Genomic DNA, 26,636 nt, shown 5'->3' on the forward strand with positions numbered 1-26,636 from the left:
CAGATCCACGAAGTACACTGCTGAGGGGAGCAGTGGGCGGGTCAGGAGAGGTCTGCCTCGCCATGTGGTCACCTCTGGGGCAGGCGGGAATGGAACTCATGAGGAAGTGGCTTTAACTTCTTAGTGCTGTGCTTTAACCCGCTGCGCCACCAGGGAGGGCCATGATTGCATTTTTAAAAGAACACTGCTTCCTTCTCTATGAGATGGAATCAGCCTGCTTATCTAGTGAGCATCCAGCACCAAGTCAAAATGAAATAAAATAAAACAGAACCACTCTTTCGGGTCACCCCTGCATGGATCTTCTGGTTCCCTTTCGCCTTTGGGAATCTGCTCAGTTTCTTTGGGGAGACCTGGGGGCACTGATGTCACACGACCCCAGACGGGTCCCCAGCTTCGGCGGGCACTAGAGCTGGTTAGACTTACTCAGGGTTGTTGCAGAGTCTTTCTGCACTCTGGACTCCGGCCCCGCAGGTCCTGGAGCAGTGGGACCAGGGCGACCAGCGGCCCCAGCCTCCGGGAATGCTCTCCGGTTTCTTCCCCACCATGATGCACTTCCCTGACATACACCACTGGAAGGAAAGGCACGGGAGATGTAGCGGTCAGGACATTTGTCACCACAAGCTGAGACAAGAATCCTCTAAGTCAAAACCGAGATCTCCCTGAGCTAGCAGGCTTCCTAGAGTCACCCGTCAGACAGAGATCGAAGAAGGGTACATAAAACAATTTTCCCCAAGAGTAGCCCCTAGAGAATTTCAGGGAAATTTATGGTGTCTAGTTGCAGCCAATGCAGGAATGTGACCCAAAGCGTGGCTGGCAGACTGCACGCCAGAATGTAAATCAACACACCACTTCCTTCATTGGGAAAGTGTTGCTCTGAAAAGCATGCTTAGTAAGAGAGTTCTTCCGTAACACAGTGGATTGACTTTCTGGTGCAGGCTCTTCGTAGAACACTTTACAGTCTGGCTCTACGATCACACTCCTTTAATACGCCTCTGTCATTCTTTAAAGTCTTCAACAGATAACTCATCCTCTGGCAAAAAGCCCACTCATTGCCAAAAGACTTCAGCTGCTAAAAAGTTGAAGTTCTTTCCAATATCAAGAACAAATTCTGCTTTCCTGTAATTCTATCCACTGTTTCCAGTGCTGGCCTATCAAGTAACTCAGGAAAGAAAAAATAAATTCTCTTCCCCTTCAAGGTAATTCTTCAACAAGGTGTCGCTTAAGGAGTAAACATACATATCGGAGAACAAAGGAAGATGCAACGGGGGTGTCAGCAATGGCTCCGTTTCGGGGAGTTTGGGGATACTGTACCTGCTGATGTTTTCCTAATTTTTGGTCAGTGTCTTTTGATGCCACACTCAAGATGCATAAAGCCACTACTAAATGTCAGCCCCCAGCCAGAAAACCCAAACTGGTTTTGCAGATGACACCATTAGCCTGCCCCAGCTGTCTGAAGGGCACCTAATAGCTCTGAGTCCTTGTGGGGTGACTTTCCTGCTCAGTAAAGTAGGGAAAGCTTCAAGAAATGCAGTCAGGCTGGACGAGGCCAAGGTGAGCAGCAAAATCTACAGATGTTCACTGAGGGCTGATGGGACAGATTTTTTACAGGTGAAGGGTAGAATTTGGCCCCAGCTCTCTCTCCCTAACTACTCATTTGCAGTGAAGGTTGAAGATTTTATTTATTTATTTTTGCATGGAAGAACTGGGGTCTAAGCCAGAGGGGTGGGGAGTGAGAGGATTCACTAGAGAAAGTGGGGAACAGAACAGGTGGATTTACTGAAATCTACTGCTGAGGGGAGCAGCGGGCGAAAAAGGATAGGTCTGCTGCCTGTGTAGGGGTCCACTTCCTGTCCAGGGATCGAACTCAAGCCATGGGGCGACAGTGCTGAAACTTTACCCTGAAGCCACCAGAGAGGCAGACAGGGAGGTGTGGTGGAAGAGGCATTTTTCCCCGCTAGTCTGACAGTGCGATCTCCATTCACCCGACTGCTCTCTCCAGGACCTTCTCCGCAGGCTTCCCAAGAGTTCTGTGCCCTCTGCCCTGCTCACTTCCTTCCTCTGCCTGACACCTCACCTTCTTCTCACCACATCGTGTCCCGTCAGCAGCTGCGTCCAGTTTAGAGCGACAAAAGCCTTTCACTGAGCACCACAGGGTCTGGCAAACATTCTGGAAAGCAAATGTGAGATTGCATTTGCCTGTATTTTCAAATTCTGCCCCAAAGCACCATGATGGTAAAATACCTGTGCCATGAATGCTGTGGCTCTTAGTGATTACGAGTGATGGGAAATACTCACTGGAGAGGTCTTTGGGTCGAACTGAATTTGGACTTTGTCACAAACAATGCTGGGTCAACCATACTTGTCATAACGACAATATGGCAAGTATTCCCGATAAAATGGAAGACAGAAGCCTCAGAGTGGAGGCGTTTGTTTCTGAGTGCAGTGCCCTGTCCAGCACTCACCGGCCTTAGGGAGGTAGCTGGTGACACTAGCACTCATGGGCCTCAGGAGGGTAACAGGTAATTGGTGACACCAGCCCACAGGGATGGAGGCACCCTATTACACACAGCTGGGTGTTCCTAACATGCACTTGCTCCAAGAAGGAGACTATCCCATCCATCCAGACTCAGGTCATTTCCCTGTTATTTAAAGTGGTCATTTGGTTTTCAGAGAGTGAACTGGATTTGTTTCTCATTTCTCTTCTTGCAGCAGAAACAAAGGAAGGCTGACACAATTGTTCTATGTCATCTAGCTCAACTGCTTCCATATACCTGCTTGTGTCTGCAGGGTGGGGCTACTCAGTCACCTGGAAGCAGGTGGATTTTAGAGATGGTTAGGAGGCAGAATCAGCAGAATTTGGGGATCAGTGAGAAGTGAGCACTTTTTATACCGTTTCTTTCTTTCTTTCTTTCTTTTTTTTCAATTTTGTTTGCTCTAAGCCCAGATATGACTTCCTCCACAAAGCTGTCTCTGTCTCTCTTTATGCACTTATCTCACTATATTGGAATTTTTCTGTCCTCCTCCACCAGAACATGAGCTTCGCAAGGCCAGAGGCTTTGTCGTATTAATTTCTGAAAACGCATTTTTCCCTGATTGAGGGCACAGCACAGAACCGGGCATGATGTTCAGTGTGGCCTGCCTTGTCTGTATAGCTGCATTAGTACTGACACTTTTGTGCTCAAAGGACAATGTCAGACATTAGGCAAGGTCTAGATCACAATTTGAGATCACTAGAGTGAAGATGGGGCTTCACCCTGTGTTCTGTGGGGACGCTGGGAGCAGAGTTATGGTTAGCTTTGTGGACTTTTAGAATACCTTGAGCAACAGTATGAGTGGGAGAGAGGCCAGGTAGGCCGTACTGCCCTTCTAATAACAAAGAGAGATGACTAAAGACTGAATTTAGGCAATGGCAGCAGGAATGGACAGTCACAAACTCTTTAAAAGTCAGGGCTTGATATACCATTTGGATATTGAAAATAAAGGATAAGAACACATAGGGCACAAATTTCACCCCTGCCCCAGGATCTGATGGTGGTCTTCAACCAGCTGGGAAGCTGAGGACAGGGAGTAACTTAGGGTTAAGCTGGTACACAGCCTGCAAGCATGAATCATTCCAACTCTTGAAAATCACTATAGAATTTTCCTCGCCCCCACCCAGTTGCAAAGCACTGCAGGCTCCATGGAGTTCCAAGGAGGCAGAGTTGAGAAATATAAATGTCAGCCCTTCTGCCTTACAGAAGCCCTTCAGACCAAGTTGATCCACAGCTTTCCCATGGCTGTGGATCTCTGGATTTGCACACTTCCCTGGCCCATCCTGCCACATGCCGGAGACCTCTGTCATGCATTCCCACCAGAGGCACTGAGATCCCCAACACTTACTTCTACCTCCTGGCAGAAGGTGGCATTGGGGCCATACTGCAGCTGGCACTGGTGATGAACATCATAGATGACTCCAGGAGCAATGACCTTGGACTTCAAGCCTTTCTTTTTGGGGATGTCATCAAGACAGAACCCCAAGCCTCGACTGAAAATAAGTTGGCAGAAGTGAGAGCAGTTGCTTATGAGTTCCTTCATCTCTAGATGTCCCTGTAGCTGTCTTTTTGTCCTTCAAGACAGCTGTATTTTATAAGGCAGAGAGCCCTCCAGACCCAAGTTGAAGGTTGTCGAAAAGGAAACGCACATCACCCCCCTCATTACTTCCGTTGTTACCTAGGAAATACATGCTAACGCGAAACAATCGCCATCTCACTCCTCCCCCATGGGGCTTTGGTGACCACTTATGACGTGTCAAGTTGTTCCTGCCAGTCAGCAAGGACTTAAGGCCCCATCAGGTCATAAAGAGCCACTTCAAGGCAGGAGCGAGCAGGAGGTATGGATCACCTCCTGGTTGTGTGTGGAGAGCAGAACCCACCTAGGTCTCTGGTCAGGGCAGAAGTGAGATCCACTTCTGACGCGACCTTCACACTGTGGCCTGAGGAAAGAACTGAGCCCTTTTGGGGGTTCAGGACTTCTGTGTACAACTTGAAGGGACTCCAGCTGACAGAGACCCAGCGGGGCTGACCTCAGACACGCTGACTTACTCGAGGAAGCGGGTGATGTACTCCTTGCTGCACTTGGACCACGTCAGCGGTGTGGGGTTGTACTGGAGCTGGCGGGACATTATGTACAGGTGCCTGCCCACGGGCTCACAGTCATTCTCCTTCCCGTCGTGCTGGATGCCGAAGCTGGTAGGGAGGCACAAAGCACGTGAATATCAGGGACGCAGGCTTGGGACAGGAAGGAAGCCAGTTTCTCCAAGGCAGAAATACCCACAGGGGAGACGCAGAGAGCAACCTCTGTACCTGAGACTTCTCTTTACCAAGTGAGTCGGTGAAGTTGGAGAGGGATGGCTCATTTTGGACTAAAAAGCCAGTGTTGGATTAGAAAGGGGGAACCAGGGCCCTCCCTGGTGGCACAAGGGGTTAGGACGCAGCACTGCAGGCTGGCTGCAGCTGCTTCAGTGTGAGTTCGATCCCCGGCTCCAGAGGTGATCCACATGGCACGGCAGACCTCTCCTGACCCGCCCGCTGCTCCCCTCAGCAGTGTACTTTGTCAATCTGCCTGTTCTGCTCCCCACTCTATCTATGGTGAATCTTCTCACCCCCTGCACCTCTGGTTTGTACCCCAGATCTGTAATAAATAAATAAATCTTAAAAAAAAAAAAGTGGGAACACTGGTATGATCAATGGGAGCTGTGTGGGTAACTCAAAAACTTCTGTTGGACAGAAAGCTGAGAAAGCTCAGGTTGACTTTCTGTCAGAACAACCCGCAAGCTCCCTGCGCTCTCCAGCTGCATGCAGCAACCAAGCACCGAAGTCCAAACTTCCTTCCCTTTTCCTCATAAATGCAGAGAAAACATGGAAGAGGAAGCCTACAGGAAACTGGGAAAACCTGAAGCTTGGAGGGGTGGATTTCTTTCTCATCTTGCACCTCCAACATCTGAGACATTAAGGAGACCTCGTCATGTAGGGTGACGTCATGCAGAGTTTCTCAAGACACATTATCTGACTGGAATTCCAGGTCTGTCACTGAATAAGCTGTGAGGTACTGAGACTTTCTCATTTTCATTTTCCTCTTCTAGAAAGTGGAATTGTTTCCATGGCGTGAGGGTGAACAGGGAGGATGGGAGAGTTAGCAAGGTGCCTGGTGCAGGAGAAGGTACCAAGAATGAGAGAAAAACTTTTAATTATTGTTATTTTTATCACTACTGTTCCTTTTCCAGGTGAAGTTTGGAGTTTGAGTCTTATTAAAAGTCACAGTTAGTGGAAAAAGTAGATCTTCTCCATCTCTGGGCTCCTAACCCAGGGTTCTGGCTCTGTTGCGACTGCTCTCTCTGACCACCCACTCCACGGCTGACCAGATGGGGCAGCCTTGAAAGGTCCTAAAGAGCTTAAATGGGGCCTGCTTGGTGGTGTAAGGGTCAAGTCTCAGCACTGCGAAGCTGTTCACAGTCACTGCAGCACAAATTTGATTGCTGGCCAGGGAGCTGACCCACTGGGCACAGCAAACCCATCCTGACCTGCCCACTGCTCCCCTCAGCAGTGTGTTACAGTAGATCTGCCTGTTCTGCTCCCCAGCCTGTCTCTGGTGAGTCATCTCACACACCACCCCCCACTCCCCCCCCCCCCGCACCTCTGGCTGCACCCAACTTCTCGTATGCATAAATAAATAAATTTTTAAAAAGAGAGCTTCGGCCCTCCCTGGTGGCGCAGCGGATTAAAGCACAGCACTGAGAAGCTGAAGCCACTTCAGCATGAGTTCGATCCCCGCCTGCCCCGGAGGTGACCCACATGGTGCAGCAGACCTCTCCTGACCCGCCCGCTGCTCCTCTCAGCCGTGTACTTCGTTGGTCGGCCTGTTCTGCTCCCCACTCTGTCTCTGTCTCTGTCTCCACCCCTGCACCTCTGGCCTGTACCCCAGCTCTGTATGCACAAATAAAATAATCTTTAAAAAAAAAAAAAAGAGCTTAACTGCCCACCTAAAGAGCAATGGATGCCTGGGAAAGCAGCAGCTCAAAAAATGTCCAATTATGAGCCATGTCCTCAAGAGCACCCCAAGATGCCTCTGAGTATCCCCCTGCCCCCAAGAATGCTCTCCACTGAAGTTGGCTTATTGGACTCTTGCAACCAACAGATGTTGCTTCAAAATTTCAAATCTGAACAGGAAAAAGTGGGACCTTTTACTCTGCCAATGCAATTCAACCCCTAGGACAGGGACACTATAGCCAAGTTTAATAAAACTCCTGAGCAACACTGGCAACTCTAACAGAGAATAGTCTTTGAGGAGCTAGAGATTCTCTGTATCTATTTTCATGCATCTGGTGCTATCAACTTCCAGACTCTGATCACATTCCTCAGGAATATGAAAGTCACAGGCAGTCAGATGATAACCCACACAGCTCTTACCACCAGCCACAAAGAACATGGTTCAAATTCAATGAAAGCTTTTTACCTAACATCTTCCCTACGACTGCAAATCCAGTGCTACCTAGCTTATGAAGTATTTCACAATCGTTCAGCACTTACGACTCCTGAATTCACCAGTTGAGCTAAAACATATTCCCAGGGCTGTGCTCAGCCCATGCTAATTCAGAGAGCTGGAATGAACAGTGGTCAAGGAAGAAGAGCCAATGGAATGTCATATGTGACTGCCCCACATTAAAGAGGAGCAAGGTGCATCTCACACTACTCCAGTGCCCCCGACCCCTGCTTAAGGCGCTTTCTGTCCTCTGTCAATGGAGGAGCCTCCGATCACCTGTGTCCCAGCTCATGGGCGATTGTGAAAGCCAGAGGAAGGCCAGAGTCTTCGTTGATGTTACAGCTCCGGTGAGGCTGGCACATTCCTGAGAGGTGAGACAGCCCCAGAGTCTCGCAGGGGCGGTTGACACCAGCACAGATGTCCTTTCTAAAAGCAGAGAAGAGATACATTGGCACCCAAAGAAATATCTCGAAAAACCCTCCTGGAAAAAAGCCGGATGTTACCTTGCATTCAAGTATGAAATACGGTCTGTAAAAAAAATGACTACAGAATTATTTTTCAATGGGAATGTAGGAAGCATTGTTTAATCACTAAGATTCTTCTGATACTACCTCTTGCTGAGTGACACTCACTAATGCCTAATAAATAGGGGGAAATGGAGCAAATATCTTAACTTTGAGCTGCTTTTGGCTCGCAATCTCAGGAGGCCAAATTATATTTTTCACATTTTATATTTTTTACATTTTATTGAAAATGTAATTTAATTTGAGCTTTTAAACAAGGAAAGGGGCCCTCCCTGGTGGCACAACAGGTTAGGACGCAGCACTGCAAGCTAGCTACAGCAGCTTCAGTGCAAGTTTGATCCCCGGCCCTAGAGATGACCCACAGGGCGCAGCAGACCTCTCCTATGTCGCCCACTGCTCCCCTCAGCAGTGTACTCAGTCAATCTGCCTATGTTGCTCCCCGCTCTTTTTATGGTGAACCTTCTCACTGCCCCTGCACCTCTGGCTTGTACCCTAGCTCTGTATGCACAAACAAATCTAAAAAAAAAAAAAAAAAACAGGGAAACGACAGTGATAGTGATGAAAGTTTCTCATATTTGAAACCCTGTTAGGTCTTTGTGAGATCTGTGCTCACAATTCACCTGAGAACTTTTTCTAACTCAAGAAAAAGGCAATTTCTTACCAACCCATTCATGGATCAATCAGTTTCACTACCTTAACAATATTGTCCGTGGGATGAGATATGCACGTGCACACACACACACACACACACACAGACCTTTTAACTTTTACCAGGACTTTGCTATTTTCCTACCATGCAAAAAGAAAGGGAGAGACTTCTAGTTACTCCTTTTTAATGTAAAAATGTGCCCCCATATCCCGATAGAGATTATTTCTATCAACAAGAAGACCTTTGGAAGAGTTATTCATTAGTCACGGGTTTCCTTCAGTGCAAGGAATGCTCTCTGCCAAGAATGATTGTTACAAAGGCTGGCAAGCTCCAAGCTTTAGTTAGTTGCAGGCTTTCATCGCATGGGGTTTGTGTGGGTACATTTCTGGCGACAAAGGGTCTATCTACTTTTTGTATCCACTGGGCCAAGGAAAGGCCCAGGCTTTGAGAAGCCCTGTGAGCCTTTTCATTCACTCATTCAACAGTTGTTTGTTGAGTGCCTACAAGTATCCAAAACTAAAGTGGAAAAAATGGGGGTAGCAAAAGAATAGTAGGAATATGGTTTTTGCAGGCAAGGAATTTAAGGCCCCCAAAGGGGGTTAGCTCTACTGTTGCCAAGCACTGGGGATACAAGTAGAGAAAACGCAGCCATGAGCTCCATTCCTTGTGTGTGTGGGCCAAATCCACCTTCTACACAATGCAACTCTACAGACGGCTCTGTTAAAATGGATCTCGGCACAGTCCTGCAGAAGCAAGCTCAGTGTAATTCCGGCCTCCTTTGCTGATCCTACCTATCTCTACAGGCCAGAGGTTCTCAACAGAGTTGATTTTGCTCCCCGCTTGTCCAAAGGCACATGTGGCAATGTCTGGAGACAGTTGTGACTGTCGCTACTTGGAAGAGGTTCTACTCACCTCTGCTGAGACAGGGGAGAGCTGCTGGACACCCCTGCAATGCACAGGACAGTTTCTCACCATAACAGACCATCTAGCTTGAAATGTTAACAGTGTCAAGGTTGGTAAATGCTACTTTAGAACTTGAAAGACTCCCTACTCTCTAGGAGCTGGTGAGGTTCATTATAATTTAAAGCCAGACTTCTATAGTAAGGAAGTAAAATGACCATAACAAGGAAGACAGGAGAGAAGATCCTCTATGCGCTAGTAGGTAACAATTAAAAGTATGGGCTTAAGTCCCAGCTTAAGTACCTGTTAACACCAACGAGATTTTGGGCAAAGGACATAATCAACCCTCAGTTTCCCCAACTACCAGAGTTGTCATGGAGATAAAATGGAATGATGGTTGTTCCAGTATGTGTATCACAGCCTGTAGTCTTCATCAAACACTCTCCAAGCTCCAGCTCTCCCTAACTCACTCGTTTCTTCATGTGAGAGTGTGAGGAGCTGCTGTTTAGTTTTCAGGGAGACAGAAGCCAGACAGAATGCTGGCTGGCCATGGTGTGCCCCATGGGTGGGCCCTGGCTGGACTGCATCTTCCCTGGCCTCTTGTCTAGTCTCCAAGGTGCCTTTGTCTCTTTCTGCCTCCCCAGTGCCCTGTGCTCACATCCCACCCGACACCGACATTCCCCAGGGGAGCTGCTACTGAACACCAGGTGGAGTAGGTCCTCATGATGTAGTATGATAGGTTTGCACCACAAAGCTCACATTTAATGAAAATTTTAATACTTTCAGTCAAAAGAGTGATTCCGATAATTGTAGTTGGAGACTGTTTGAATAGACATTTGCATAGATGGAGGCTGATTATCACCTTTTGTCATCTTATGCACTAAAATGATCCTATGTAAGTGACAGGTGACAACCTAATTATTTAAGGGGGACCTGCCCACCCAGGTACTCTGAAGGGCAAGTCAAGGGGCTGCTTATACTAGAGACCCCTGGTTTTCTAGAAGTCTGAATCTGCAAAAGGGCACCCAATGAGAATTTATTATCCCCATGGAATGAAATTTTGTCATTTGTCCAGATCAAAATAGAGTCTGGTAAGTCATAGGTGCTCAAAAAATATTGAACAGCCTTCTAAGAGTTTGGGCTGAAAAACTCTGGGTTGAGCATGGGCTGAAAGTCAGGAAAATTCACTAGCTTTTCATGGATATCAAAAGTCCTGGAAGTTTTGGGGTTTTTTTGTTTGTTTGTTTGTTTGTTTTAAAGATTTATTTATGCATCCAGAACTAGGGTACAGGCCAGAGGTGCTGGGAATGAACAGGATTCACCAGAGACAGAGTGGGGAGCAGAACAGGCAGATACAGTGGAATACAGTGCTGAGGGGAGCAGCAGGCAGGTGAGGAGAGGTCTGCTACACCTTGTGGGTCAACTCTCTGGCTGGAGAGCAAACTCATGCTACAGTGGCTGTGGTAGCTTCAAAGTGCTGTGCTTTAACCTGTTTTGCCACCAGGGAGGGCCTGAGTCCTGGAAGTTTTGGCAGATTTTATTGGAGCCATAGGGTCTATCTTCATGAGAGGAAAAGAGAGGAAGGTAAAAACAAATCAGTCTGGCGGGGCCCTCTCTGGTGGCGCAACGGGCTAAAGCACAGCACTATGAAGCTCTCACAGCCACTGCAGCTCGAGTTCATCCCCGGCAGGGGAGGTGACCCGCATAGTGTGGCAGGCCTCTGCTGACCTGACCTACCCGCTGATCCCCTCAGCAGTATATTTCAGTCATCCCTCCTGTTCTGCTCCCCACTCTGTCTCTAGTGAATCCTCTCATTGCCCTCTGGCCTGAATCCCAGTTCTGTATGCATAAATAAATAAATCTTTAAAAAAAAAAACACCAAATCTGTCTGGCTACCCAAGGGGGATGTACCCCCACACATTCTGTTGCAGCCTAAGTCAGGGGTTTTAAAAGAGGACTGATTTCCGTAGATGTGGTCACATGTTTCTTAACTAGATAAAAATAAGTACATAAATAAAGGACTGAATATCTAACTGATTAAGTGTCTCTAATGAGGAGCTGCAAGTGGGTTCCCGACTGTTTACAGAGCTGCACAGAGAAGTGGAGTTTAAAGATGAGGTCATCAAACAGACAGGAAAGGGGGCTGCACTTTGCCAGCAGACAGTTTGTTAACATGGCGCACTCAATGCCCGAGTGGCTTTGCTAACAGCCCATGGCTTGGGAATCAGGAGTCCAGGTCATAGAAGGTGATTTTATAATGAACAGCAGAAATGACGAAGAGCAGCAATGAGGAGTGAGCATCAATGTGAATATGTGGCAGCCCTTCACCTGCCTGGTCTCCCACCTCACGGCCCTCAGCTTCCACAGCCTCCAGGGTACCTGGTGAGAAGGACAGCCACATCATGGTGGGCGGGGTTGAGGTCGCTCTTGGGGTTGATGCTCTTCTGCCACTTGCAAAAACTGGACAGTGTCTTCTCTGCATGGTGAACTATTTTCAGGCCTTGCTGGAGAAAGAAGAGGAAGAGATGGGCACAGGTAAGCTCGTGGAGGGAAAGACCCTCGCACTAACCCCCACAGCCTTCAGGTAAGAGGGGCTCAGAAACGTGGCAAGAGGCCACCGTGGCCCTCTGGGCTGACCCCTGCTCTACACACTGTCGCTCTATGACTGCCTCTAAAAGAACCTGAGAGGAGAATGCAGGACAGAAATCAGCATTAAAACAATCAGCTCTTGAAGAAAAACTTTAAATATATTGGGAAGACATTTTGGAAGTTCTGTTTTTAGTGGATCTCTGCATCCTAAACTGATACAATCCAAGGGGCCATTTTATTTCTAGTGCAAAATGCACAGAATTATTTAAGGTTAATAAAGCATTTATTTACAAATGTAGGGGAAATGAGGAAATTAAAGAGAAAGTGATAAATTGATAATGTGTCCTTCCATTCCAGCAATCTGGAATCCCAACGGCATGCTGCAAGCTGGCAAAAGTCAAGAGCCAAGAGGAACAGGGGCAAGCAAGCGAAGAGCCACCCAAGAGCTACATGTCTGGTTTTTTACCAAACCTGTCTGCTAACTCCACCCTCAAATCCAAGCAGTCCTCCCTTCTGTGATGAGGGTATTTGTGGTTTCCCTGTGTCTTGATGGCTTTGGTCTGGAGTGGGGGATGGAGTCCACAAAACCTGTGGAGTTCCTTCAAGGTATTCTTTCCTCCTAACAGTCTGAGGAATCTCCACACAGCTTTCTATAGTGGTTGGACCAGTTTGCATTCCCACCAGCAGTGTAGGAGAGTTCCTTTTTCTCCACATCCTCATCAACATTTGTTGTTGCTAGTTTTTTTAATTTGTGCCATTCTCACTGGTGTAAGGTGGCATCTAATTGTAGTTTTGATTTGCATTTCCCTGATTATAAGTGATATTGAACAGCAAAATGGACAGAATTTTAACAGAAAGCGTCGTCCTTTCAGGAAGCATCCTGCAAATTTGGAGTTGCAGTAAATGCTTCCTGCCCCTGCTTTCCATCTATGGGTCAGGGGAAAAGGGGACCATCATCTTGCCAGGTTTCTGGACAGTTAGGACAACTCATCATCTGCAACAATCAGATGCAGTATGTACCGGAGGGTTTCTGAGGCCCAGGGCAGCTCCTGAGTCATCCATAGGGCTCAGTTGCTACGGAGATGGGAAGAAGGGTCTTACTCTACATAACTGGGTGAGCACTTGCCCAATGGGGAAGCAAACAGGGCTGGCCAGCTCCAGAGGGACTCCAGTTCAACTTTAATATCCCTGGTCCCTTTTCTTTAGGACCTCCCCAAAGAGTCATCTCTGACACCAGAGAGATTCTTCCAGAAAATTGACTAGCTCCATGCATCCCTCTAATCTGAGTCTATTAACAGTGAATTCAAGGAACTTCTGTCAAAGTATGACCTTGCTTCTCTATTGTTCTGTATTTAGTTGAGGCCCACACACTGATCAAATTGACTGCAAGGCTTCAGGTGCTATTAGAAGTATTCTCCCCCCACACAACACCCCCTCCCCGAACCCCAGACATGCAGTCAACTACCGGGTGCCACATCCTTACAGGACAGCACAGAAAGGTGACTAGCATGAACAGAAACTCCCAAACTGATTAGCATGAAAATCTAAATAGAAGAAAGATTTCATTACTTGTTCCTTCTCATTACACTTTCCAGCATAATGATATATGGTGAAGGAACAGGCGCATTCTGCGGGGCTGGGAGTCAGACTCCAATTCATTTGGTCAAGCTGGAGTTAGAATAGCAGCCCTCCTTAAGTGAGGACAAATGGCTCTACAACCCTCAAGGGCCTGGTCAGATCAAGAGTCAGAAGCCATGAGAAGGGAGGGGACAGGAAGAAAAAAAGTAAGAGTGAGGGAAGAACAATAACCGAGACACACAAACACACACATATCAAAAATGCTTATAAAACTGATAAAATGTGATTAAGGCAGGTGGTTTGCATGAATATTAATTTACTGGGTGTGACGCTGTACGAAAGTTATGCAAGGTAAGCAGAGGGAGGGGTCTAAGGGGCCTCTCTGCACCACTGCTTATAATTGCAGCTTAAGTCTACACTTTTCTCAAAAATAGACAAAATTAAGTATCTTCAGAATAATAACTGATGAGAATCAAGGCAAAAGGGTTGCACTAGAAAATCTTACAAAGCACTTTTCAGTAGGAATTTACACGTGTTACGTAGCAATTATATGTGAGATCCTGTCATTCTGAATCCAAGGGAAACTGGATGGGTCACAGTGAGCAGGGAGGGCTCACATTCTCACACACCCCACACTTACTGCAAGGTGCAATTAAGATCCCTAGTTAAACGGCCACGGTCCTAACAGTTCATTAGTGCCGAGGTGGCCACCCAGGCAGAGGCAGGTGGAACTCATCTCAGAATATTCTCCTTTGAATCACAAAGCCAATGGTGAGGCCACAGAGCCGGGATCTCAAGGCTGGGACTTTTGCCAGGTCAGCAACACTCAATTGCTGGCTTCAGTATTGTCCTTTATGAATCCGTTGGACTCAGCGTTTTGGAAGAACTTACATACCAATCCGTGTGTGTCTGTTTAGGGGAAAGCACATGTTTACAAACACCCACTCACCCTCCCTCATTCCTTGGCCAAAGCCGGCATCAGCGAACATACATCTTCAACGTGGAGCAGCAGAATTACTTTCCAGATGCTGCAGCACAAACTCTGCCTCACTCCCATCATCTGAAGAGCGCCCCACGCCCAAGGGCTGGAGGAGCTGGATAAGTATTCAACCCTTTTATGCAAATGGTGAGGGACAGCTCTCGGGTTTAAGGCTGGGAACCAGCCCCAGGGGCCTCCCTGGTGGTGTAGGGGTGAAGCCTGATGCTGGCACCTCTATAACCTGAGTTCAAACCCTCAGCTGACCCACGTGGTGCAGCAGGCCTCTCCTGTCTTGTGCTTGTTCTCTTAGCTGTGCATTTCAGTCAACCCCCCTGTTCCACTCCCCACTCTGTCTCCAGTGAATCCTCTAGCCCCCACCTCTGCCCCCTCAAACACACCTCTGGCCTACACCCCAGTTCTTTTGTGCCAAAAAAAAAAAATTTAAATAAACCATCATTAGTTGCAAATGATTAAACATTCCTCAAAGTCCCAACCTTGGGGAGAAGATAAACACAGGCTGAGACTCTCAACTTCTGAGGCCCCAACTCTTACCCTGGTTACTTCTCAGGCTCTGCTGTGGGTTCTGCTTAGTTCACTCTCAATCCCAGTCCTATTTTCGGCAATAACCTCCATGCTGTTGATTCTCAAACTATATCTCATCCTAAATCTCTTCTGAAATTCAAACTCAGATACCCAAATTTCCTTCTGGATGGCACCCCAGATACCCCCAACTTGGTGTTCCTGAAAGTCTTTCTTCCTATGATAATCTGCTGTTCTTCCTGTATCCGCTGTCTTAGTAACAGAAGCTACCACCCTCCCAGGTGCCCAAACTGGACACACCATGTCCCCTCCTGGCCTCCTCTGTCTCCATGCCCTGCACCCCAATGCGTCAGGTGCTGCTGACTCCACCTCTTTGTGTCTTTACTACCAACTGTCCTGCAGCAAACCCTCACCATTTTATGTATCATTTTACAGTTTAATGTTTTCAGACTCTTAATATTCTCCTTCTTTCTTGCTTTGTCCTCTTTAAACCCATCCTCGTTGCTATTACCAGGTTAATCTAGTAAAACCAAAGTCTGCTCACACCAAGACCTGTGACTCAAGCACAACCACCAGGAAGTGCTCTTCATTTTCAACTTTGCAGCTTAATGTTACATGCAACTTCTCACCTTACTTTCTTCAAGTTGCTCCCTCAACCTACAATGCCTTTCTCCTCTCTTTTACCCTTTTTAACCAATTCAACATCCATTTAATCTTTTTTTTTTGAAAGATTTATTTATTTATTCATACAGAACTGGGATACAGGCCAGAGATGCGGAGGGTGAGAGGATTCACCAGAGACAGAGTGGAGAGCAGAACAGGCAGATTTATGAAGTACACTGCCGAGGGGAGCAGCGGGCGGGTCAGGAGAGGTCTGCCACACCATGTGGAGCTCCTCCCGGGCAGGCGGGGATCGAACTCATGCGGAAGTGGCTTAAGCTTCTTAGTGCAGTGCTTTAACTCGCTGCACCACCAGGGAGGGCCCCATTCATTTAATCTTTAACATTCAACTGGGACACGTCAAGGAAGTCTTCCCTACCCCAAGCCTGGATTAGTTTTCCAGCAATACCTCTTGAACACACTGGCCTCACAGCACTTTGCTGCACTAGTTAAAATGATCCCATCCTGCGACTTTTAGCTCCTCCAGGACAGGGCTGAAGTTTATTCCTCAACTTATGTCCTGCATTGCCAGTACAAGTTGGTATACTGACAAAACTGAAGCCACACCCCACCAGTGAGGACTCAAGAGAAGATGAAGCATATATCCATTCAGACATATATCCAAGTGAGGGCTGTATGGGTAAGAGTTTTTGTTATATGGCAGGAAAGGGACTAGATTAAAGAGATAAGGAAGGGTCAGAAGTTTGATAGCAAAACTTCTGCAATAATTCACGTGCCTCTAATAGGAACTACTAGTAGGGGAGGAATTATATACTGATCTCTAATGTTTCTTACACCCGAGCAAAGATACTGGAAAATTTTGTATCTTTCCAAAGGTGGTGCAGAGCAAACAGTGCCTCCCTCTAGGAAAGAGGAAAGATTTATTCGCTGTCTAAAATAATTAAGATAATGTCTCTCTCTGGGCCTATTCTAAGCATGTCTGCTTAGAATTCTGATTAAAGGACCGGCGTTGCCTAATCTTGGGGTTCCTCAGCTGTGATAATACACTGCACAGCCCCCACCTGGGTTGCCTGCTGCACACGGGTGGGACTCAGAGGACAACAGGGACAGCCAAGGTGAGGTTCAGACCAAGCATGGTTTTGTGAGCAACAGAGTCCACTGTCTCTGACCCAGAAGCCTCGTGGCTCTTACCAAAATGGCCTTTGTGAAGCATGGCAGGACAACCTGAGAATCCGCGAGGATCTAAGTCATTTCATAGCTCAGAGACATGAGGAAGAGAGCGCAGAATGAGAGGGGCAGCAGTAGGGAGAACCATGTCCAAGCTAGACCACCTACGTGGGTGTGCAGGGTGTGGGGTTCTCCAGCAACAGAACTACTGGAAGAGGAGTAAGGAGGAGACGTGAAAGGTAAATGATGTCGATAGAGGGGGTTCTTTTATATCCCAATCTTCCCACAACAGCAATGCTGGCATAGCGTGGGAAATAGTCATTGATCCAAAAAATAAAATATTAGAGTCTGAAATCCACCCTCAAAATCTTGCTTTCTATCTGTTGCTTTTGTTGGCTCCTCTTGTAGACAAAGCCAGTGCGCAACTAACTGAACTGTGGATCATTTGAAAGTGAAGGCCATGCCCCCATGTAGAATTTGCAGCCGTCGTAAAGAGGTATTTTATACAAGAGCAGTCACAGGATCTTCAAAATATCTCACTACTTCCCTATTAAATAGTTTAACTCTTCCAAGTGGTTTTCACTGAACACAGTTTTTTCAGTCTCTTAATCCCTAAGTCTCTTAAGAGGTTATGACAATAACAATCCTTCATTTCCTTTGATGAATGCACCTGATCACAGGAACCTTGGAAAGGGCATTGAGTTTTGTCTCAAGACGATGCAGCCCTAAGCTGGCACAGAGCCAAGAATTTCAGAGAGATTATGCTGGCTTACCATGAACAGGGGGAGATTTATATCAAACATTTTCCACAAAGCACCCTTATAATTATTTGAGCCGCTGGGAGCAAATCCTCAGGCATACTATTTTTTTCCCCATTTTCATAGCCAAAATAGATTTTCCTTTCCATCCCTTTATCATATTTTTTCCTCACTTCATTTGCTCAAAGGAGCCCAATCACTTCCCACTTCCCCCTTTCCAAGTCACTTGAGTATGTGAACTTAGCAGAAGTGAGAAGACCTAGAGGAAATTAGCAAGAGCTTGGAGCAATGGGAGGTAGGAAATGATTCTGCAGGAATGTGACTTTTATTATAACTCATTCTCTCCTATGTAAGCTCTTCTGATAATGAAAAAAAAATCTTGTATTGATTTCTTTTGGAACTGCTGTCAGCAGGTTTTAATTCAATGCAAACTGACCAGGCATAGGCACTAGGAAGGAAAAAAATGGACAGAGAAGAAATGATCAGGAAAAAGTCTACTATGGAAACTTTCCATGTGACCAATGAATAACTTTTCTGATTACCACAAGAAAAGATACTTTACAAATAACAACAGATGAGGTCAATCTACAAATTCCTTGTGACACTTATTCTGAAAGAGCAACAGTCATATAGGTTGTTACAGAAGCACAAATCACCCCAGGGGCAGGGGAAATAACTAGGAGAATTTCCAAAGTTATTAGGGTTTTAACTGCAGGATCTCACAAAAATGAACTCAACAGCGCATCACCCAGTAGACCAAGAAGAAAAATTCATGAAAAGAATCATCTAATTCCTGTCTGGCAACCTGACACCCCCAGAGCCTACTCCTGCATGGACAATGGCCTGGGGTCCTCTTGGCTTTATTGCAAACCCCTCCTATGTGACCCCAATTCAGGCATCAGCAGGCACATGATATGAAAACAGATGAAATTCCTAAGGGTAAAAACTGAAAGACAAACGGACCCAGATCTGAGAGCTATGTATTCAGATATAAAAGGTAACTAAACGGTTTTAAAAGATTCAACATTTCCACATTCCTTATAACTTTACTGAATTTATCCAAGCATATCATGATTTAGAATATTTCTTCCCTGGAATTTTCTTGGTCAATGCAGTAAATTTGATTATTGTGTTACTACATGCAATGACTGTCTGACGATTCCAACTATGAATACCTAGCAAGCATTCTCTCTCCCACACTAGATAGCACTGCATTGGCATCACCAGATTCCCAGGAAAATAACATTAAACATTTTGCCTTCCCATAAATTCCTAAAGACCTTTCTGACAACCTCACTTTTGTGTATCAAGACCTCTCTTGGAGAAAGGCGTTAGAGGTGCAACGGCCAGGTCCCAAGCGTGGTGAGAAAGCTGCTCCTTACCTCTTCCTCTTCAAGCAGAATGAGCCGAACCACAACAATGTCAACTGCATTGCCAATGCTTGGGTTATGAAACAGCCCAGTGACCTAGAGGCACAAATGGAAAACCGTTCACCCACTTGGAGCGATAACAGACGAGGAGGAAACTGAGACAGTGATGCATCTCAAATAACATTACCTTGTAGATCAAGAATTTTTGCTAGAACAAAAATAGTTAAGCCCACAGCCCAATACCATTATGCTATTTAGAGACAACCTTTCAAGAGTGAGTGAACAGCTGCGTGCTTGAGAGATCGGTGCCTTCCTTCTCCTCACCCCTATCCTGGAGCCGGGTCTTCCTCTCTCCTACAATAGTTACTCAGGCAAATACCTTTTCTCATCTAGCAGAACTAATATTCTAGAAAGACAGAAAATATCACAGTGCAAAAAAGACAAGTTTGATCTTACAGGTCACTGATATTATTCCAAATCTAGATCTAAGTACATGGAAAAAACCATGTTCTAATTCTTTGCCTCAGTTTACTCACCTATTCACTAACAAAGTCAGTGGTAGAGTCTACTAAAAGGATTGAGTCCCTTGACAAGCACCTAGTAAAAATGTAAACAGATAAATTTTCCTTGGACCCTTATTTTTAAGGGAAAGTGTAATTTGTCCTAAATTATCATCCTTATTCATTTAGACGGGAAACAGATGATTAGTATTCATTATGTATATGAACATACATGTGCTATACATGTATGTGTGTGTGTGCATGTAAATCGCATGTGTCTTATACCCTATATACCACTCACCCAAAACAGATTTCTGTTATTTTGGGGAGCATTTTTATGACAGCTATTGGCTAGACAACCCTCCTCCACTTCAGGCTGACATACCATGTTCATGATGGTTAGGATATAGGACTCCACGTTCTCGCTCCCGTGATACTCAATCATCTTCGTGTCAGCCACCACCAGGGTCTCCACCCACCTCTCTTTGCTGATGGAACGCCGAGAAAGACTTCTGCTTGCCAAGCTGTTCCTCTCCCATTTCTCTTGCTTCTGGGAGATGCCAAGACTATCTAAACATTAAACATAAGATGGTGGACTCATTCTCTGTATCTTTCATATATTACTCACTTAGTCATGTAAAAATTCAAGGCTTTGTGTTTAATTTACATTTGATGATGAACAAATGCGATGTTCTTATATACACAACCAGAAAGAAATCAATTCAAATGCCTAAAGCCAAGAAAACTGTAGTTCAAATCTCACAGGAAGGTTCAAAAGTACTTTTTTGAAATAATTTTACCTTTTTCATTAAAGAGATCCCTCACTCTTCAAAAGATGTCATTGAGAACTTTCTCCTTCTCTAAATATTTCCTACTGTCTCCAAGGCATTGCATTAGACTTTGAACTCAGTTTTTTCAACTGTCTGAACACTTCAGAAACACACTACTATCTCCATGTCTCCAAATGTCCAAACTGAGGCTCCAAGTGGCTGGCTAAAGAACTTCCCCAGAGTTACATAGTACATTTATCAATATTTAGTATAAGATCCAGAATTTTCTCTATCCACAAGTCATGTATTTTCACACACACCACACAGCAAACATGCATAAATCTGGAGAATGTCTTGGTCCATGTGGCTCAGGGCAGTCCACGTCAGAAGGTGGAAAAGATTCATCAGGGTCACTAATAGGTGTCAGTATGCAAAACACTTAATATAGGAGGAGCATAGTTCAGAATGCAACACCTAAGAGAGGCGAGGGAATCATGAAGAGACCTGGGAAGACTCATTCTTAAGATTCCTCAATGTTTTAACTAGGGACAATTTTCTTGCATCTTGAAAGAAATCTATAGCCAAAGTGAAATGAAATATTGCTTCATATGGGAAGCTTAACCCACATGGTGGTCGAGTCTAGAAGGTTTTAATGGGCTCAAAATGGCTTTGGAACTTGATGAAAAATAAACTGACCTGGAGAGTAAGGAAAGAGAGATACCTGGGGTGATGGAGTGAGGGAGTCTCAGTCTCTGAAATTCCCATCAGAAAGACAGTCGCACACCTCCTATGCTCTGATTGGCACCCCAGGCCTCTCCAGTGCTGACTACCCAGCCTTGGCTTGAACACGAGGTGGCAGGAGCATTTGCCAGCTCATGGGGCATCTTGTTCTGTTACATGGTTTCCGATGCTGGGCTGAAACTCCTCCCTGTAACTTCCACTGATTAGTGTCATCCTGTTCTAGAAAAATCTAGGGCAAGACCTCTCTAGTGAGCCTGTCTCAGAAAAACATACTGTGCCCTTTCTCCACCATGCTCTTTGGGTGGTAAAGTTGATTACACTGATTGGCTCTGTGGCCCTTCCTAGTTCCTGAGGTTCACAGTCTGTATAGAGTTGCAACACACTGAACAATACTTGCAAAATAAGTGAAACATAATCACAGCCCTAAAAAACTTAAACTCTACTACTGACAATTTTACCTAAAAGTAACAAAGCTATACTTTGACTCGAGAAATAATTCAGGGTTATGAAAAATGATAGTCACATTCTGTGGCTGTAATATGAATTTCTTCTTTCATTCATCAAACATGAATCCCTTTGGTTCTGACTTTGGACAGTAACAAAGTGGAATGCTCCACAAAAGCTGGTACTCGATAAGCCACTCAGAAGGCTCCTTTCGGCTCCGTGGGACGCGTGCATTTGTGCGGGAGTCATTCGTTTGTAAATGCTGGACTGGACGTCAGCAATGTGAAGACAAGCAGCATCAAGAGCAACGGACACAGGCCCTGTCCAGACTCAACGACAGGCTGCAAAGTCACGCAGGGGCAAACACAAGGGAAGGATCATGTTGGCCTCAGGCAGGCGCCTGCGTTCCCTTCACATACAAGTGACGCATGCTGACTGTCAGTCTACAAGAGAACAATTATCTGGAAAGTTCTAGCTGCTGTGTGTTGGAGCAAAAGAAAGTCTGTACTCTGGGCCCTCCCTGGTGGCACAACGGGTTAAAGCGCAAATTACAAGCCAGCCGCAGCTGCTTCAGTGCAAGTTCGATCCCAGCCCAGGAGCTGATCCCTAGGGTGCAGCAGACCTGCTGTCTCCTGTCTCCCCCACTGCTCCCCTCAGCAGTGTACCTCACTGATCTGCTGTTCTGCTCCCCACTCTGTCTCTGGAAGCCTCTCACAGCCCCTGCACCTCTGGCCTGACTGCCCAGTTCTGCATGCATGCATAAATAAATCTTTAAAAAACAAAAACAAAAAAGAAACACCACAAACAAGTGAGGTGATGAAAACAATAAAAATTAGAGGTTGTAAAATGCATCGTGAAAGACACGTCTAGACTGTACAGAGGAAGAGTGTATGTTACACAGGGTGGACTGGACAGTAGCTTCTCGAGGAAATGACATTTACTGGAGACCAAGTGTCAAACTCCAACGACAGTAACACTCTTAAGAGATGCTAGAAATGATCAGAAAGACTGATGGGGACGTAATGAACAGGTGGCCGGTGGTAGAAGAGACTCCCCTGAGCAGACAGGCATATCCAGATGACACATGCCCTTTAGAGAAGACACAGGTTAGGAAAGGTATGCTACTTACTTACTTTTGACTCTTGCCCTGAAGACTCCAATAACTTGGACCTGCACTGTGTCTAAATACCATGTTTTGCACCCTGGCTTTGTCCCCAGCGCAGGGTCAGACAGTGCCCTAGCACCCAAATGACAGCATGGTGAGAAATTGAGTTGCCTACTCAGTTCACTGGCAGAGCCCAGAACTTTCCCCCTTTCAGCCTACTCCCCTCTTCCCATCTAAATTAACATGGAACTTTCCAAGGTACTTTGATTCCCCTCAGGGGGTGACAACTTGACCCTAGATAGATGTCACACAATTTTTACAGCTGACTTAGTGTTTTTGCTTCCTTTTCAATTATTATTTTGAAACATGTATGAAATACTTTGGATCCACAAGCGGCTTAGGAAATTCAAAATTAAAGCCCTTGCTGAGTTGCAGCTGGCCCGGCCAGGCCTCCAGGGCCTGGGGTCTGTGCTACACAAACAGACTTTGGTGCTCTTCCAAACACTCCACCAGCACCACCCCCTCAGTCTCTGAAAGCAGGGATTATAGCGATAGACACACCAGCAATGTCCTCCTGCAGAAGCAGAACGCAGCCTGAATGTCAATAAGTGAACAGGAATCTTGCCTCCCACGCTTGTTCCTCTAGTCACCTCTTAGAAAAAGGTCTGCAATTAGAATCTCAGTATTTAGTCCCTTTTCAAATTCAGATGTACAATGGCAACATATATGTGGAGAATACAATGGGCTGTGGAGAGCTGAGCTGGCCTGAGGACATGTCCAGGTTAGAGGTCAGGATCGTAATCTCATTTGGGGCACAGAATGATGTCTATGGGCAGTTTTAATGCAAAACAAGAGTTTTCTTTCTTTTTTTCCTTTTTTAAAAGATTTATTTATTTATGTATACAGAACTGGGGTACAGGCCAGAGGTGTGGGGGCAGTGAGAGGATTCACCAGAGGCAGAGTGGGGAGCAGAACAGGCCGACTGATGAAGTACACTGCTGAGCGGAGCAGCGGGCTGGTCAGGAGAGGTCTGCGCGTCACGTGGGTCACCTCTGGGGCGGGGATGGAACTCATGCTGAAGTGGCTTTAGCTTCTTAGTGCTGTGCTTTAACCCACTGAGCCACCAGGGAGGGCCAAAGCTATTTCTTAATAACTCCTGAATGACTGGATTTTATCCGAGTTCTCTCTGTCTCAGTTTCCTCACATATAAGTTGGGAACAGCAGGATTCATCTTGAGGCATTTGTGTAAGCATGTGATAAGTGCATGCATGCACACACCTGTAACAATGACTGGCATGCTATAAAGAGCTAACAAATCTTAGCTGTTACTATCAGTAAGTGACCCAATAAATAAAAACCTAAAAAATTCAGTCTCAATCAATGGCATCGGCAGCCTCAGGGCCTTAGATGGTGAGAGCAGGTCTCAATCTCTATCTAGAGAGTTCAAAAGTTTTCAGGTGCTCTGTAAAGGTGGGCTGTCAATAAAAATGAGGGCCTAAGTTTGTGGGTAGGAAGGTGCTACATAGACAGGAGGGAAAGCTGGGTGTGAAAGGAAAACATAAAATCTTCATCTTTGTTACAGACATGCCCCTAACAAGGATGGGATTCAGGTCACAAGGATTCAGTTAGTGGGAGTGCAAAAGCTACTGTTAGTGTTAGGGTAACAGAATTGGGGAGAAAATTCAATGACAAGATAAAGGATAGGGGCCAATCTAACACTTAAGATCGGTGAAGCAGAAGCAAAGCCATGATTATTCAGTATTCTGCTGCAATAATGAGCTACTGTGGCCTCTCAAGCCAGACCTCACTCGCGTTGAGCCTACCGAGATCCCTTTGTAAAAAGAGGTGAATTCAGACAAGATAAGCTAATGCAGTGTTCTCCTGCTGGACACTGTTCCTCTGGCTCGCTCATCCCAACATCTGGCCATGGGACTGCCAAGTTGCCTGGGGCCTGCTGGCTGGGTCGTGGCCTGGACCCAACCGAAATTAAGTCCATAGCAGAACATAGGGATTTGGTAGACTTCATGTAGCTTGGCCTCAGCTTAGAATGCATTTGGGACTTGGTTGGGATTCACATCTTGATTTTAAACAAATACTAGTCAAATACCCCAAATTCCATGGTGGGTATGTAATTGTGGAAGATCTATCATCTGGGGACTTAGCTCTGAATTGATAATTTTTGAAACTAAGGAGATGCTTTCCGTTCAGTTCATAGAGTTTGATTCACAGTGTGAAATGCAACAAAGGAACAATCAGTATGATCAAAAGGGCCAATCAGGGAGCTATACTTCCACCCCTTAGTGTATATTGTTTTATCAAGATTTATTGTACGTGGTTATGTCCAGTCAGCAGCAAAAGCTAGGGCTACCAGTTTGTTGCTGAGGAAACCAAGTTCTAGAGAAGCAAAAACAGCACTAAGTAAATAGAATCCGCCAACATAAAAAATAACATCCTTATTAGTTTTAGAAAATAAACATTTAAAGCTGAAAGCGTTTTGTCTGTTCCAGTGTACCTTGGTCTCCAAAACTACAATGACAATGCCAACAGGAATTTGGAAATGGACCCTGTTTGATTTACATATAACCTAAGTTATGTCACAAAAGAGTTAATGTGGTTCCAAACTAGGCACAATGGCCAAAAAACTTAAATGAGAAGACCATAGAAAAAAAGGAAATATAAGCAGAACAATGTAAAAAGAGTGAAAAATAGTGAGATTAGTTTAAAAAAGTTACTCTCCTCTGCCTATTTTCACTTTAGTTTCACACAAACTTGGCTCCAGTTCTAGTTATTACTGAGAAAGAGAAACACTGTTAGTTATTCAAGTCAGATTGTCCACATGACAAAAATCCACTGGTCAATAGAGGCAAAGCTACTTCTGTGACCTGAGGAAAGTTCAGGCTGTTATCATTCAGAGTAAGAGTAATAAAATTCAACTCTGCAAAAGTCCTTTTCCAGGTGAGTGTGTGGCTACTTGCTGGGCCACCTGCCCTCTAGGTAGATCCCAGACCTCTCTGTGAGTGGGTGGCTTTCATGTAAGAACACCTGCTTCTGTCTGAATGTCTGAACAAGTCAGAGAAATGTCTTTGAGGAACTGGTGATTTTTTCCCTAAAGATTTATTTATGCATATAAGAACTGGGGTACAGAACTGGGGTGCCCGCCAGAGTTGCAGGTAGTAGGGGTGAAAGATTTACCAGAGACAGAATGGGAGTGGGGAGCACAACAGGCAGATCTACTGAAATATACTGCTGAGGGGAGCAGCGGGTGAGACAGGAGAGGTCTGCTGTGCCATGTGGGTCATCTCTGAGGCCAGGGATCGAACTCATATCACAGAGGCTGCAGAAAGCTTCATAGTGCTGACACCTAACCCTTGCACCCTGCTTACTGAGGCAACCTTGATTTATGACAATGTATATGCTTAGGGGTATTGAATACACACCTCTATGCATATTGGGTTTTCTCTTAAACACTTCCAGATGTGGTATATATACATAGTGGAATATGACTCAGCCATTAAAAAAAAAAGATGAACTCTTGCCATTTATGACAACATGGATGGAAATGGATGAGATAATACCAAGTGAAATGTAAGAAAGACAAATGCCGATGATTTCATTCATGTGTGGACGGTAAAGAAACAAATCAAAGGACCAGACAGAACGAAACAAAAGCAAACCCTAGAAATTGGACTGCAGAACTGAGACAACCAGAAGAGGGTGAGGGGAGAAATGGCGGGGGGTGCTAGTGGACTATTGGGGGTGCTAGTGGACTATTGTGAAGGACTATGGGTGCTTTGGTGGTGGGTGAGGTGGGATGCCACCCATCTGAAGAGCGTGAACCTACACCTTCAGTCTCATTCCGTTCTGTAAATTGTAACTCAATAAAAATAATGCAAGCTTTTAAAGTTCACAAAGGGGGAAACCATGGATAACATGTAAAGTAAGGGCCCAAGGCTGTGTGTATGTTATGTGTGAACAATAGGGAAGGTGATTGATTAGCTGTCCTCGGGATCTGCTGACTTGCAGAGGCCCTTCTGTTTTTGTTTTTTTTTTTTTAACTGCAGGCAGGAATTGGTTGGCATGTTCATCTGAGTAAGGGCGAGCTATCTATTTGCATTTGAGCCAGCTGTGCATGAGCAAAAGCGATGTACCTGGTTATGGTATGTTTCATTACGTGCGTCATGAACTTTCCTAGTATTTTATGGAATTTTTTTCAATAGCAGGGTGTTCTAAAATATTGCCTCCTAACTTTCACTGCTAAGTCAAAAGTAGTTTCTTACGTTAAACGTTGTAAATAAGATGAGTAGTTGAGACCACTCTGAGAACAGTGGATCAAGATAACAGATGTGTATTTTCTTAAAGATTTATTTATTTATGCATACAGAAC

General features: G+C 45.5%; 1 protein-coding gene across 1 annotated transcript in view; it reads right to left on the reverse strand.

The window, feature by feature from the left end:
- The window catches only part of ADAMTS12 (ADAM metallopeptidase with thrombospondin type 1 motif, 12), a 167,608-nt gene that overhangs the window by 55,931 nt on the left and 85,041 nt on the right, over positions 1 to 26,636 (reverse strand). The window contains exons 4-11 of the mRNA XM_004678408.2: positions 19,578 to 19,762; positions 18,705 to 18,788; positions 11,470 to 11,594; positions 7,294 to 7,443; positions 4,581 to 4,724; positions 3,880 to 4,024; positions 2,075 to 2,167; positions 424 to 569 (exon numbers count right to left, since the gene is read on the reverse strand). Of these exons, the coding sequence (XP_004678465.1) occupies positions 424 to 569; positions 2,075 to 2,167; positions 3,880 to 4,024; positions 4,581 to 4,724; positions 7,294 to 7,443; positions 11,470 to 11,594; positions 18,705 to 18,788; positions 19,578 to 19,762 (1,072 nt within the window). The remainder of the gene's footprint in view (positions 1 to 423; positions 570 to 2,074; positions 2,168 to 3,879; positions 4,025 to 4,580; positions 4,725 to 7,293; positions 7,444 to 11,469; positions 11,595 to 18,704; positions 18,789 to 19,577; positions 19,763 to 26,636) is intronic.

The sequence above is a fragment of the Condylura cristata genome, unplaced genomic scaffold (genome assembly GCF_000260355.1).
Source record: "Condylura cristata isolate star-nosed mole 26May11 unplaced genomic scaffold, ConCri1.0 scaffold00007, whole genome shotgun sequence".
Lineage (NCBI taxonomy): Eukaryota > Metazoa > Chordata > Mammalia > Eulipotyphla > Talpidae > Condylura > Condylura cristata.